Source organism: Microplitis demolitor, chromosome 8 (assembly GCF_026212275.2).
Source record: "Microplitis demolitor isolate Queensland-Clemson2020A chromosome 8, iyMicDemo2.1a, whole genome shotgun sequence".
Classification (NCBI taxonomy): domain Eukaryota; kingdom Metazoa; phylum Arthropoda; class Insecta; order Hymenoptera; family Braconidae; genus Microplitis; species Microplitis demolitor.
The window spans coordinates 5963105-5979985 of record NC_068552.1 but is presented as its reverse complement, the minus strand read 5'-3'; the positions used below and the strand labels follow the sequence as shown (position 1 = coordinate 5979985).

At 31.4% G+C, this 16881-nt stretch overlaps 1 protein-coding gene across 1 annotated transcript in view; it reads left to right on the top strand.

Moving 5' to 3' along the window:
* LOC103574729 (1-phosphatidylinositol 4,5-bisphosphate phosphodiesterase epsilon-1) overlaps positions 1-16881 on the top strand; it is a 184178-nt gene that overhangs the window by 76047 nt on the left and 91250 nt on the right. The window contains exon 6 of the mRNA XM_014441063.2: positions 3273-3478. Within this exon, the coding sequence (XP_014296549.2) occupies positions 3273-3478 (206 nt within the window). The remainder of the gene's footprint in view (positions 1-3272; positions 3479-16881) is intronic.

Here is a 16881-nt window from a genome sequence, read left to right as displayed (position 1 = left end):
ATCGGAAAAAACGCAACTAACAAAACAAAAAAATTTGGCACCAGTATTATTCATTCAATCGAATTGCGATAGAAGGAATGGCCGTGATTTTTATGGATCTTCTATCAACAATAAGCTTTTGCCGAAGAAATCACAAAAAGACTATTTCAATAAACTGAATCGTCGTAAATTTTTAAAATTTGTTAGGCAGTATAAGCTTAATTTGGCAATTTCAATGCGATTCGGCAATCGAAATGGAAGTAGATTTCTCATTATTTGATTATTTCAACCTTTTAAATAAACATTAATAACAAAATAATTTTTTTTTTTTGACATTCTCAAAAATTTTCAAAGTTATTGAATAAAAAAAAATTGTAACAAAAATTTTAAATTAAATGCAAAAAATTTAAGAATTAAAATTGAAAAATTGAAAAAATTATCGGGATTTTTAAGAGTTATTTTATTACTTTTATTCAATATTATTAACATTCTGTCAAGACATTTTAAACATAAAACTGACAAATTTTCATTAACTGCCGACATTTTTAAGCAAAAAAAACTCAATAAATATTTAAAAAAATATAATAAATTCTGTAACTTAATATATTTTTCATAAATATTGCCCATAAATAAAAATATTACAAGTCCATGATTGAAGCTAGTTAAGTCCTAACAAATTTTCAGAACTAAAATTTTTTAAAGTTCAAGAATTAATGTAGTTTTGTCTGCCCGTAACGCAATTGTTTTTAAAAAAAAAAGAAAACAGATCAAATATTCCAAGTAGACTAAAATCAGATCAAATTTTTCGGTCCGGGTAGATCAAAAACAGATTAAAAATGTAACAGAAGTTCAATGACAGACCAAGTAGTCCAAGTACAGTTTAATTAGACCAAAATCAGATCAAATTTTACGACCCAGGTATATTATGTAATATATTAATGATAGATATAAAATTTGGATAACAAATATAAAGTACATTCACTCACAGATTATTAGTTAAATACGAAAGACAGGAAATTAATTTAAAAAGTAAATTCCTTCTTCAGTAGAAATCAGAAGAAGGAAATAAAAAGTATTCATAAAATTGAGTCCTCTTTGAAATAGTTTATTACGAGTGGATTATTTTAATTTTAATTAATAATGAAATTTACACTAATAGGTCAAATTATAAGAACATTTTTTTTTGATTGCTATACAAGCAAAACAAAAAAAAATTATTTTTATAGTTTTAAACATAATTATCATGCGAAAGAAACAACTAGCGGGTTTGTAACTTTCAGCTATTTATAATACGGAAAATTTCACCTCTGAAACTTTGTTGCAAATTTGATACACTAAAAAATTTGTGCGAAATTTTTTGTTCTATCATCAATAGTTCAATTGATAAAAGCGAAAAATTAGAAAAAGGAAATTTTATGAGTCGGTAACTTTGTTATTGTTAATGATATAAAAAATTCATCAAGGACTTTTTAATAGGGCATCAAACAAACTATAAAATCGGCATTTAACTTTTTGTTCTATCTCCAATAGCTTAGCTGAAAATGCAGAAAACGCGAAATATTAGAAAATTAAAATTTTAAAGATCCGTAGAAACTCAAATATCGATGACTGACATTTGACAATGAATTTTTCTGTCAAAAAGTTAATGCTTAAAAAGATCTATGCATTAATTTTATCGAAAAAAAATTTCTTCCCAGCTTGCAGGAGAAAATACTGTTAAAAAACTTTTTTCCCATGTTATTTAACTGGAAAATTTTAAAGTCCCATGGAGAACCACTTAAAATTGGAATTAAGAGCTGTCCTTTAGACAGAATTTTTATTTCGATATATCCAACGATATTTTTGGATGAGAGTAAAAAAAAAAAGTATCGATTTTTTTTTGGCATACCCTAATATACATATATAAACTTTTGAACCAAATGAATTTCTTGACTCAGCTTGTCAAGCTGAGTTTAAAGGTAACAAAATTTTTTAAAAAATCCATCATGCAGACACATACAATAGTTGGATTGCTATGAAATCTACTAAAAAGTGTTCTTTTTACGCTGTTATTAGTAAAAAAAAAAAAAAAAATAGTTAAAATCAAAATTGTTACATGATTTTAGTCTCTTCTGTAAGTAATGTGTAGAAAATATGGTTAAAATTTCAGAAGACTCAGCCTAGGGGTTCCGTAGAATTCGTGATTGGCGTCGGCGAAAACCTAGTTCTGATATAAGCGTGTTTAAAGTTTTCTTAAATAAAAAAAAAATTTCACCAAAATTTAATCTGCGATGCCTGCACTGTACGAAGTGCCTTCTTCTTGTTCGAAATGTTCGTTTGCTTCTTATTTAGCCTCCTTTCTTTCCGTTCTACTCTCTTTTAACGTGTCCAAGCTGTGGTGGTTCACATATTCGATTCACGTATAAAATCGTGGTCGTTGACCTTTAGATTGAAAGAAATACATTTACACTAATTGGATTTTCATAAAAATTCGACACAATGTGCTTGGATACATATACATTCAAATAATGTAAAAAAAAAAAAAGAAAAAAAAAAAAGCGATTTTTCGAAAATGACCAGTTAGACTATACCCTTAAAACATTAATTCAAAGAGAATTGATTCTTAAGTAAGCTATCAGAATTGTAAAATGTTTCAAATACCATAAATACTATGGAAATCGGTAGTATTGTCCAGAGTACCCCAACGGACTTATTAGTAAATCTGATGTTGACGTATCCTGCCTTTATACTACCTCTTATGAGTATGAGCGAAGCCAAAACGATGTAGTAAGCTTTACTGTATGAGTCCAGTAACAACCAGAGGTGGATAGTAGCATATCCTGCTTTATTTATTTACATAGTATGTAAATTGAATAGAGATAGAAATAACTGAAATACGTCAATTCAAATTAATTCCAAGCTCATGATTTATTTTGTAAATTTCAGATACCTCTTTCACACTCTACCGTCTATCTTGGGGTAGCAAATATATCATATTATTTTTAATGAGAATTATTTATTTAATGAGCTTGGCAAAACAACGATAACTTGACTCTATTTTTAAAAAAATATAAAGAAACATTGTCTAGCCATTAATTTTATTTTCGATAAAATCGTCACGATTTTTATTATTCTACTGTCAAACTGAAAATATAGAGTGAATTAATTTGTAACTATTAAGATTATTAATATTTTAAAACTTTGAAAATGTGTGGAGCCGTGAAACAGCATAATTGTCTTAATTTTCAATATCTCAGGTTAAATTTAATTATACTAATTAGTATTTTAATTATTAAAATTGACTATAAATTTAGGAATTGAGTTTGAAGCAATACGATTCATCATCCTCGGACGGTGGCATTACAGCAGCTCCACTGCGTCATATTACCGGAAGTCGTGAATCTTTAACAAGAATTGCACCTATCTCTCCACGATCTAGCCGTGACCGTATCCCACCACGTAGTCCTCCTGGTTCAGCTGAACGGATCTCATCAAGTTCACCCTATTCCAGTTTACAAAGGTATATATATATGTATATGTATGTATATACAACATATTAATAATAGAAAATAAATGCTAGTGAGATTCGCATCTAGAAAGTTTTTAGTTAATATCTCGGGGTATAATACAATCACCTACATACAACATTAATTACTATTTTGCTTACAACAGCATGCTTGACTCAAAACAGGTTTATAGCTTAAAATTACTTTGAGCTTGCGCCAATACTTCTGTAATGTTATTCAAGTTAAACTCATGGCTTTGTTTTCTAAAGCATCAGCCTCGTTTATTATTCGCACTTGTAACCGCGATAACATGAACACTCCAAGTTAAACTATTGAGGTTTACAAAGTTTAGTATGAACTCATCATCAATGGTGACAATTAAATTAATGTAATAAAATTGGGCTTCATTATTAATAAATGTACACTAAGCCGAAAAAAGAATATTGAATAATTCATAATCTCTCGACTCAAGTTATCATTAGTAAGTTATTTTATTAAAAAAAAAAATAACATTTATACTTCGAGGTCTCACCCTCAAGATTATATATGAAGTACCAATACTTCTGTCTGTTAAGTTCACGATTTTAAAGCTTTTAAATTTAAATTTACTGCCTATAGTCTTCTCGCAATATCCGCCGGTCATGTTCGTCATAACATTATTTCTTGTAAAATAAGTCGCACGTGTGAGCTTTACATTGTCATATTTATTTAAATTTAATTAAACATAAAAAAGATTTCAAGGTGTCAAAACATAAGAAAAAGTCGTCGTCACATGAGAAGGAACTAAGTAAGAAAAGAAAATCTTTATCTCTTGACAGAGATTACGATTTATTAAAGAAAAAAGTCAGATTGTCGGAAGAGCAGCTGAGTAGACGCCAAACAAATAACACAGAGAAAATTAATAATAATTAAGAAACAGAGGATGTTCTAGAGGTTGTGAATTCCCCACAGCCAATAGATATTTCAAATAAAAATGCTGTTTAAAAACTGAATAAATAAAAATATAAATAAAAGATTTAGAGTTGAGATTATGTTAAATATAATATGACAACTACTATGCGTAGAAATTGACTAAATACGAGAGATATATCAATGAATGATTGGCCTCTACATCTGATCTTACACAAGCGGTGAGACAGGGCTGAATAATAGTGAACTATACCACGATGATAATGAATCAATTAAAAATAGACTTATAAAATAAGAATATTAGCAATTTTACATTGGTCCTGAATGGTAAATTTTTTTAGGAGTGATGAACCGTAGAGATGAGATATTAAATAAAGAGTAATAATGTAGATCTAGCTGTGAAAACAAATGAAACTTCAGGTGGCACACCAACTTTTACAATCTCTCTACTGCAAAATAATCAGGCTATGCTGGAAGAAGGCTTACTTGGAATTATTCGACAGGATCCAGATTATAAACAAGCTGAGTTATCGGCGCACATTGGGTCAACATGGAAGAAATGGCTAAAAACCAGACAACCAAAAGAAGTCAAAGATGCCCTGTTACAAAAATACCCGAGAACGGGTGACTGTTGTCCTGGATCCCCTATCCTCAATGAGGAAATTAAAGGCTCATTGAAGGAAGGGTCATTAAAGTAAGATAAATATTTCTCAGCAACTCAAAACCTTGCGGGGTCCACTTTGTCGGCTTTCAGTCTAGCTATAGAACCGCTCCTCCTGCAAAAGAAGGAGATTGACCATAAAAAGATGTTGGAACATCTATGGGAGACGTCTCAATTCCTAATTGAGATACATAGAGGGCAGAACATAGTTAGGAAAGCATGCATAATGCCTAGTCTAGAAAAACCCGTGGCATTGATGTTGGAGAAAATCCAAACAGATGCTTTTTTATTCGGAGACAAACTTAGTGAAAAAATTAAGGAATCTTAGCTGGTCAATAAAATTGGATAAGAATTAAAGATTCGACCACTATATAAGAATCTGGGGACCAGCTCTGGTAATTTGAACTTGTCAAGCCCGTCTGTATTCAGACCGACGACTCAGTCGGGCTCCCAGAAGAAGTTTCACACTCTGAGGTCGTCGCTGTGCCAGTACAGAGCAAAACAATCATCTGCAGCCAAGCAGAAACATCAATTCCAGAGTAAACAGTGGAATCAGAAGTAGAGGTAAATAGAGTAGTTGGTGGACTCAAATGTTTTATTAAACAGTAAACCACAATTACAACCGATAAGTTTATCCTTGAATGTATCAACGGGTATAAATTATCGTTGGTAGGTGACTCATCAAGACTCTCAACCCCAACAAAATTGTTCTATCTCGGAGGCACAAGCTATCCAAGTAGAGATAAATAGGATTTTAAGCTAATGTGTTATTGAGACCTGTCAGCCAGTAGTTGGACAATTGATTCCACTTTTTTTCCTAGTACCGAAACTGGGTTGCTCTAACAGGCTTATTATAAACCTTAAAAGCTTGAATGAATTCCTAGATCCGGATTAATTCTAAATGGGAGACATCCGCACAGTGTGCAGACTAATCTGGAAAAATTATTACATGGCCTCGATGGACATAAAAGTCGCATATGTTTTAATTTCTATTTATCTGAATCACAAAAAATATTTATGGTTCTGTTTTAAGTGTATACTCTATGAATTTACATGTCTTACATTTGGGCTTGGTACTAGCCTATACATATTTATAAAAATTCTGAAACCTGTGGTTAACTTAAGGTCTAAGAATTATTTATCAGTTCTATACTTAGATGATACATTGTGTAGGGGTAAAAATAGATTTGCTTGTCACGAAAATCTTGACACGACGGTAAATTTGCTAAGGACATAGGGTTTTTTAATCGACTAAGTGTAAATCATGTTGACTCCGGACCGAAGATGCAAATACCTGGGTTTCATAGTTGATTCTTGTAAACTAACACTTAAGTTAACTGATAAAAAATGTAAATCACTACAAAAACGATAATGACCTTTCTCAGTCTCAGTATAGAGGATCTATTATGGTGGTAAAAGAGATTACTTCACTCCGATTGAAAAATTAGAACAGGCAATTCCCAAATAGAAATATTCTCGAACGCATCGTTTACTGGGTTGGGTGTCACTTTTAAGGGAAAGAAAAATCATGGACTCTGGGAAAAAGAGGTACAAAAGTTACATATCAACTCGCTTGAGCTGATGGCCGCGTTTATCGGGCTAAAATGTTTTGCAGTAGACCTCAGCGATCGTGAGATACTGTTCCGTGTCAACAATTCAACTGCTATGACGTACATCAATAAAAGGGGTGGTACCCGCTTCCCACACTTACATCACTTGGCCTGTGAGACACTGGAACTGGTGTGAGGCTAAAAAAATTTGGGTCGATGCGGCCTATATCCCTTCTAGAGAAAACAAAGTAGCAGATGAACAATCGAGAATAAGAAACATCGACATTGAATCAGAATTAGTGGAGTTCGCCTTCAAAAAAATTATTACACGGTTCGATAATCCCTCAATAGATTTATTCGCGTCAAGAGCTAACACCAAGTGCAAATCATACTATTCTTGAGAAAGAAACCCGGATGCGATGACAATCGACGCATTCACCATTAGCTGGCGAAATTTAAACTTTTACGCATTTCCACCTTTTATGGTTGTAAAGAGAATACTTCAAAAAATAGTCAAGGATAAAGCTTCCAGAGTACTCGTGGTACCACTTTGGACAGCACAACTATGGTACCCGCTGTTCCATATTCTAGTAATAGGAGAGCCTATCATTTTTAAGCCAAGTATCAATTTACTTAGTTCATCTTTCAGGAATCAAGACCACCCATTGGCCAAGAAGCTTACCCTGGTAGCTGCCGGGTTGTTAGAAACTCTTTTTAAAAGAAAAAGCTGCCCGAAGCCCCTATGAAGATCCTATTAGCATCATTAGCAGAAACAACCTTAAAGCAATATAATAGTGTACTAAAAGAGTGGTAGTTATTTGCACAGCACAAGGGTACTGACCCATATCAGACTAGTGCCGAAAGAGTACACGAGTTTCTATCAGAAAAATTTAATAACGGCGCAGTATATAGATCTATTAATTCAGCGAGGGCGGCGATTCCATAATCGTCTCACAAGACTTGTCAAGTAATGCACACATAGTTTGGTTCATGAAAGTTGTTTTTAAAAAGTGACTTGGCCAAGATGAGCGAGTACTTTCCGTTGGAACAGCTTTTCTTACAGAATTTAACAAGGGAATTAATTAATTAATTTTTTTTTGTTATTGGTTTGTTCGACGTTATATTATTATCAAATATTCCATTATTTAATTATTTTTTTGTTTTGTTTTCTTTTGTTATTTTGGTGCGCTGACGAGTGGAATCGTTAACGCGCGTTTCAGTTAATAACAAATATTCTTTATTATCATCATTGAATTGTCACCGTGAATTCATTAAAGTTAATTTGTATGAGCTTTAACCTGGACTCAAGTCTCGTCACATTGCTAGAATCGGCGGGAGACACCAATAGCAGTCTCACTTTTTTCGGTATTGTTGCATAGCGGAGGGACTTGACCTTAAAATATAAGAACACAAATGAATTAGTTTTGATTTTAATTTTTATTTAATTTAAACTTCTTTCAATAACGATATATAATTAAAGAAAAAAACACAACTGAACTGCTGTTATAATAAATATTTAGTTTTTTTTTTTTTTTTTTTTTTAAATTACAAAACGTAATGCCATCTGTCAAGCTAAATTTTAACATTAAGTTTGAATCTTCCATTGGGTAGTAGCAAAAATTAAATTCTCAGAGAGAAGAGCGAGCATTTTGGTACGATATTAATGTGTTAATACAGTATAGATGTAATTATCACTGTACTTTGCTCCATTTGAGAATAAAAAAAAAAATCAACTTTTTTAATTTATCCATTGTTGAAATGATTGGAAGTGCTAAACTAATATAGTAGCTAAAACTATAAATTCTTCATAGTGGTTACGATATTCATATTGTGATGATAATTATATTGAATTAGACTTGCTAAATATAGAAGTATGCTTGTCATAACAATCCTTCTGGATATGCTGAATCAGAAACTGTTAAATTTACTACGAAATAATTTCCATATCTATACTTTTTTATTACTGTTAACTAATATATTAATAAAGCTGCAGTTAATAGTGGAGGTCTCATTCAATTTGTTTTTTATAGTTCAGAAAACCATTTTTTTCTTTCAATGTAATAGAAGTCTACAATTAAAAATTACTTTACAGAAAAAAAATTTACAATCCATACCAAAAATTGCTATTATTAGTGAAAAATTCCATTTCTTTGTTAATTCTTACATCAGTATTGTAAATTTTACGGTTTATAGAAATTATAATACAGATAAGTAACAATTGAACAGAGAATTATAAAAACCGATACTCCAATTACAACGATCATTCTGTATTGAGAATATTCAGAAATTTCGTTAGTAGCATTACAATTTTAAGTTGACAACATTTTATTTGTTTATTTTTTTTATTTATTAAATTTAAATGCCAAGGCGAAAGCCAAATGGCAAATATTACAATATGAAGAGAAAACAAAAAAGTACACGTAAGTCTATAAACAGATATTAATAAGTAATAATTAAAAACAAAACAGAATATAGTAAAAACGATGACAAAGGTATCATTTTTGAGATAAGAACCAAGGTAAATTCACAGACATATAAGCAATATCGAGATTTCAAATTGAATTAACCAAGGTCGTCAATAATAATACCAGGTCTATGATTCTCATACGGCTCAAGATCAAAGAAAAATTTGAAAGCTGCAGATTTGAAAGCTTGAAGGCTAAGTGAGTTTATGACATTAGGTGGTAATTCCCGCCATAGGCGTAGAACAGATACCAAAAACGAGTGCTCAAACGATGTTGTTGAGAAATTTGGAAACTTGAATGTGACATTGTTGTTTTTAGCAACCAGTCTTTCAGAACGTCTAATGTCTGAGGATTCATCTACGAACAGGTTTCTAAGAAGATTAGGTTGATTAATGCTGAAGAGTTTATACAAGAAGCACGCCAAATAGTATAATCGCTTAGATTTGATTGTAAGCCACTTTAAGGAACGTCTGTAAAAAGTGAAGTATTCATCAAGCTTCAGAAAAAAGAGAAATCTTATTCCATTATTAACGAGGCGCTGTAACTTGTAATCTTATCTTTTTGATATATTAATCAATACTAAAGAGCAGTAATCAATAATCAGAATAATCATAGCCATGACTAGTAATATGCGAGTTGACATGGATATTATATTCCTCCTATACTTAAGGATGTCGAGAGCAACATAAACCTTACGAGCAATATATGCAACGTGAACATCCCAGGTGAGGTTGTTTGTCAGGTGAACTCTAAGATGCTTGTTCGAATTTACATAGAAAATGATATTTCCATCCACACAGATTTGAGGAAGATCACAGTCCTCAAGCAGCTTTAATTTCCTTTTGCTCCCCAGGATCATAACCTTAGTTTTTTGTAAGTTTAGGTCGACCAATATCTTTGGCCTAATCGGCCACCACTCGGGCATCAGTTCTTATTTTATAAGCTGCATCATTAAGTTGAAAGAGTTTGAAGTGATAATATGCATACATATCATCGGTGAACAATCCATAACTTAGAGAATTTTAAACGTTTAACAACTCCATTTATGATAATTAAGAATAGGATAGGACCTTAAATAGATCCTTGAGGAACTCCAGGCGTTGTACTGATGGCATCTGATGAGGAGCCATCCCGGTTTAGTATGGATTGAGATCTACCAGTGAGGTACGATTGGAACCAAAAGATAACTTCAGTTGCGAAACACATTTCATACATTGTCATGTATAGTATTTCAGGCTTAACATAATCAAAAGCTTTTGAGAAGTCGAACAAAATGAGATAGGTTAATTTATCTCGATTGATGGCTTTACGAATATCGTCAGTTAGAAGGAGTAGAGCTGCTTGGGTGCTGTGATGCTTCCTGAATCCTGATCGGTGATCATCAATGATATGATTCATCTCTAGATAATTTGTAAGCTGATTTGCTACGATACGTTCAAATACTTTATCAAGATGAGATACATTGGTTATAGGTCTAGTATCTGACATAAATTTTGGAACACTTATTTTGTTGAAAGGAACAATATATACCAACTTCAAAGTATCAGGAAAAATACCAGTATCTATAGATCTATTAAAAATGGTCATAAGAAAAATCGAAATCTGCGGTAGATGAATTTTAAGCCACTTAAGGTCTAATCCATCCAGACTCTTCCCTTTGGACTTCTGAGCAATAATTTGAAGATTTTCGGTGACATCTACAATATCGATGACAGACCCGTTAAAGATACAATTTACTTTCCTAGCGGTGAGCAACGGTAGATCATTTATAGATTCACGAGGACAGGAAGGATGCTTCTTTAAGATATTTGCATAGAAGCAATTTAAATCATTTGCATTGACGCTATCTAGTGGTGAATATTTTCTTGATTTGATAATACCAACCCGTTGAAGAGTCGACCCCAGGTTGGATTTGTGAGAAGCATCTTATAGGATTTGTTTGAAATAAGTATCTCTAGCCGAAGTCAATTCAGCTTTCAATTCCTCCCACTTGGATTAATACAAAGCAAGTAGATAATTGTTCCCGGTGCGTCATGATTTTTTATATAAGATATCACGTTGTCGAAATTTATATCGTAATTCCTTTGTTAACGACGGGCTGCTTGGATGAGTCAATTTCCTTACGACGAACGGAGCAAAACTATTCAGAGAAGATGTAACGGTATGAATGAAATGATTGACCAGATAATTTGGATCCTGATTATCTATAATCATGCTGGGGAGAACTAATTTGCAGCATAAGTCAATCGTTAGAGCTTTATGGTCGCAATGTTAAAGGTCACGAAACTTAACCGTTTTATCTTGTTTAATTGGAAGTTCAAGTTTATAACTGCAAAGTAAGTAATCGTGGTCACCTATAAAGGGAATTTGTGACTTAGAGTAACTTTCAACTTTATCACTGTTGTCAACAATGATGACATCCAGCCATGAGCCAACTCCAGATGTGTGAAAGGTAGATCCATATGGTAAAAAGATTTGAGGAGATTCGCTGGACGATCCGCTTTCAGAAGGTTGCAATTTAAGTCACCCATGATAAGGACATTATTATATAGCGGATACAATTTGGCAAATTCAACAAAGAAGCTGTCCAGTAAATGGCTCCGCGGTCTTCTGTAAATAGCTGAGAGAAGTATATGAGGCCCAGACAGTAAAGAAACATCAATTAACATAAATTCAGGATAGTTTATATCGTGAGCCTCAGACGCAAAAATTAACTTGGAGTGTAATGATTTATGTATTAAGCAGTCAACACCACCACCTCGGACGTATTGACCACTTAGGTTAATTAATCGACGATCACGACGAAGAAAAACGTAGTCCTTAAAAGAAATTTGAGTATCTGGATAGAGCCATGTTTCAACAACGGTGATGATATGTGGCTTTAAATCATTTATTATGGCTTCAAATTGAGCACAATGGGCAAAAAACTATTTATATTTAAGCTTAAAATATTTATTGATTGCATGACAATATAAGATTGATAAGATAATTGCTATTCAAGTTTAGTTAGGTCAGACTCAGAGTTAATGAAAATCTTGGATGTATCATCATCTTTGTTGGCATAAATTCTTCCTTTGAGAATCCAAACATACTTGAATTTAAACTACTTAGCTTTAGCTTGTAACAGTATAACTTGAATATTACAATTTATTTAAAATAAATTATTTAAAAAGTTATATTTATTTTAACTCTGAGAGAAAAAGTAGGTTTTCTGAACGTTGTAGAAAAAACACCTCAGCTATAGGCAGTAGTGTCTGTAACTAAAGTGTTATAGTAAATAGTACTACAAAGAAGTAGTTGATTACACTATTGTGCAGTTAAATATTTAACGTAAACCGTTTTTATTTACGCGACGGAGACGCAAATAAAACCCGGAATCCGTATGTGGTCACTGACGTGTAGTAAAAATTATAAATAATAATAATGAATATGAGTCAAATTAATAAATACAGTCAATTTTCTATAAAGTTTTGATCTAAGGGGTAAGAAACTATTCAAAGTAGATCTTAAATAGGCGTGGCTTAATTTTTATACCAATGAATTCAAAGAATGGTAACTCACCAATGCACTGAAATAGTGCCTGGGAAATTTAAATATACGTTTTATATCGACAACTTTTAAAATTTATCAGAATTTAATTCAATTGACACATATTTTATATTAATTGTTTAAAGTTTTACTACTGCATGCTTACTAATACTTATAACGATACAGCAGGGGTTATGTTTATATTTTTAACGATGATAAGGCTAAGCTAGTTTACAAAAAAACAATTTTATCGACCTCGCACATTCACTCTCACACATATAAATATGATCCGCCTAATGTCGTGCGAGCCAAGGGGAAATATTGAAGAGAAGGGAAAAACATTGAGGAGATCGGAACTATTCACAGCGGAGCTATAGAGATTTTTACTGTTAAATAAATGAGTGCCTGGATCAGCTCCTCAGGCTAGGTTAGTGCACGAGGGAGCGAGCCCGTTTTTACAAAACGGACAAAATAATAACAAATCAGGGAAAAGATTAAGAGACAAAATTTGAGCGAGAATGTATGCACCGAGCAGAACGCAACCAAATAAATATAACGAATAAAAATAATAAGGAATAATTATAACTAAAATATATACAGGAAATAAACAAACAGAAGTTGGCTATCACCGGAATTCTTTTACTATATATTATTTAATTCGAATATATTTCTAAATTTGTATTTAATTGGATTTATATCCAATAACTATTACTATACCAAATGTCATTTATTATAGATTAATTCTTTATAATAAATTTTCATCAGATTAAAATATGCTCATTATAGCCAAAATCAAATTGATTAAATTATCCACTGGGGAACTGAAATAACGAATTACAAATTTTTAGTCAATAAAAGTTGTGTATAAATAAAAATATTAATCTTTTCTTTTATTTTATATTATTTACTCTGGGGAGAGAAAGACACGGGAACTCAAAATATGTTCGGCAACACTGGGCTGCGTACCATTAAATTAAAAAATAAATTTTACCCAGAGAAATAAAATTTTAAATAATATTGTAAGACAAGGAGCCAAATACGCTACCCTTGTCTAATCTACTAAGGAATTTATTCGGCACGTCTACACAAGTATTCACACAACTCGAGGACATACGCTGAATATAATCAACTTATTATTACTATAATAATTCAGGTTGAATTATTAATCAATTATTTATCACGATCAACTCTACTGAGGGTCCAGCGATAGCTGATGCAACAAATGAAAATGCCATTGACTTACTGGCATTGGCAATAATTTACTTCTGGAGTTTTTTAATTATAAATATTACGTAAACTGTACTTTTACTTTATTTAACAAAATATTAATTGACCAAATTAAGTTTCTTTCCTATTTAATTACTTTATAACCGCAACTGGGACAGAACAATTTTATAAAAATTCTCGGACAACAAGACGTCCTACCTTTACAATAGCCTAGTCCTCTCTGAGTATTTCCGTGTCGGTTTTCCGAGGGATGGGTTTCACTTACGTGTTAACCCCCTTTAATGACCTCGGACACAAAATTATTAATTAAAATATAACATTTGATTTTGTCACATAACTTGAGTTGCATCATAATAATAAACTAAATAATATTTTCCATCGATATTCATAAACATAATAATTACTAATCCATTAAACAATAAAATAATAACTATTTCACTGCACCACGTGGTGGGAGGGAGATATTGATTTTCATCCCCACTATATCGACTCACTCTCTCTTTGGTCGATATTTTTATACAATATGTATGCGCACGTGTGCTACTAACTGATATGAAAATATTGATTCAATATATAAAATTCAAAATAATTATTCAACCATAAATACAATAAACAATGATATCAATAATCCATAAATAAATCATAATCAAATAATCATTAAAAATAATAGAAATAAATAATAAAATATTATAATAATAGGTATTATTAAATTCACGGCGAGATAGAAAAGCGCGTGCAGTGATTCACGTTTGAATCACTTCGAGACAAATATATTTATATTACGATAATACTAGAGAATATAACTGTCCGGAGTTAAGTAATTTAAATTGAAAATTACTAGTCAGCAGAACTATATTGTTCATGTAAATTTAACAATTTATTTTAAGTTAAGTTAACTACTTTGGGTTGAGTGTATTTAATTAAAAATTTCTAGTCAGCGAAACTATACGATATGATAATGATTTAATATTTATAACAAGTAACATCAACCAATTGAACTTAATTTTCTTATTTATAAGTTCTAAGTCAGCGTAACTACACTATTTTGTTGAGGTTTATCATTTATATTAAGTTAGATAAACTGTGTTACACTGGGTTGTTTAAACTAAAAATTTTATAGTTTACTTTACTGAGAAAGCATAGTCATTCAGACTTTTCATATATATTGTTCTGAAATTTCATTTTAGTTCAAAAACTTTTATTTGTTAGCTGAAAAGTATTTTTTTTTTGTATAGTGAAAAAAATTATTTAACAGAACATTAATGTCATAATGTAATCAAGTATATACTAAATTACCATTAAAACGTGCACCTGTCACTGTCAAATAACAGAGAAGTAACTGCGCCAGAATTGTTTTCAAGTATAGAACATAAAAACTTTGAAATATATGTCTAACCAGGAACAGCACAAGAGGTTAACTGCGATTTAGTAGCGAGCACTGAACTACTTCCGCTGCTGCTTAGTACCAGTGACTTTTTCCTTCTTCATATATATCTTCTCCCAACAAATTTTTCTCTTAAGTCTTTTACATTAAAAATAAAAAAAAAAATAAACAAAAAAAAAAAAATTGACAAAATGTCGATACTACGAACCGACAGCATTTTTTCCGAAATGAATTTCAATCATATCGTCCAGAGACTTTTTTTTGTTAACTAATGCTATAAATAAATATATCATCTTGAAAACTGATTTTATTTACATCAAAATCATTTTGAAGAAGATAAGGAAGCAGAAAATCGAAAAAAAATTTTGTAAATCAATTTTCTTGAAAATAAAAAAAAAAAATTTTTTTCAATTTTTTATAATAATTATTGTTTTTGATTAAAGAAATAAAACTTGTCGCTAAAACAAACTTTATGACTTCAAAGAAATAATTGAAAACCAAAAAATCGCTCCTTATGCGATTTTTGGCTAAGTCAATAAATATAAAGCTTTGGAACACTAAGAAAGAAAAATCGCAGCACTTTGAAGATTTCAAGATTTTTTCAAGACACTACGATGTTGAAAAAAAAATCAGCGGTATTCTTTGTTCACCTGTTATATCCAGTTATTCCAAGATTTCCGAATATCCTTAAATACACAAATTTTTACCTGTTTTTTAATCAACATTATTGCTTCAAAAAAATTTTCCATCAAAAGCCACTAATTGTTTCTTATAGAGAATGTTTCTCAGTTTTCTAAACCCTACTTTCATTCTCTGTACAACCAATATGTTCCGAGTTATTGATTGTAATAGCCAAAATGGACTTTTTTGCTTTAATAAGTGATAACTCAGTGTTGGATCGTCGTAGGGACTTGAGGGCGACAAATTAAAGGGCATAAAATTTCCTAAAAAATTCATAAGGTCAGATTATCAGAAAAAAAGTATTGAAGCCAATAGACTTTCTTGAAGACGAGCAAAAATTTGGAAATTTTTTTTCGCGTCGGTTTTCTTAGGGTTACTCCGGAACCGTGCATGATAACAAAAGTTGAAGTCCAGATCTCAAAACTAGAAACTTGAGGCTACAATTTGCTTTTTTGTTATTTTTACTCAATGATAATTTTTCACCAAGTTACTGCATTTTGAAAATCAAAAATTTTGAATTTTCTTTGTATCCCTTACTTTTTGTGACCAGTGTAAATGACTCTACATGGAAAGAAAATTCCATTAAAAATTACGATGATAACATCATAATCGTAGACTAGACTTTCATTGGCGTCAATTTTTAGATGTCTTATTTCAAAATTTACTATAGTCTTTGTTAAAATCACGATGTATGTTATATTCTTTACTATTTAACATTGTATTTTTAACAAAGAGTATAGTAAATTTTGAAATAAGACTTAAAAAAATTGACGCCGATGAAAAACTAGTCTGGACGATAAATATACTGCAGAATATGATTCTACTAGATATTTATCTTTACCTTACCCCAATTCATCCGTTGGGAAAATTAAGGTAAGTTAATCAGACGTCTTAGTATTTTGGCCTTCTGCTAAAATACTGTAGGTGAACAGAGACCAAGTAGGTGTGACTTGCAGGATTTGATCCGCTTTTCCCTGGGAGTAGCTGGTAGGGTCCCCTGACGACGTCGAGT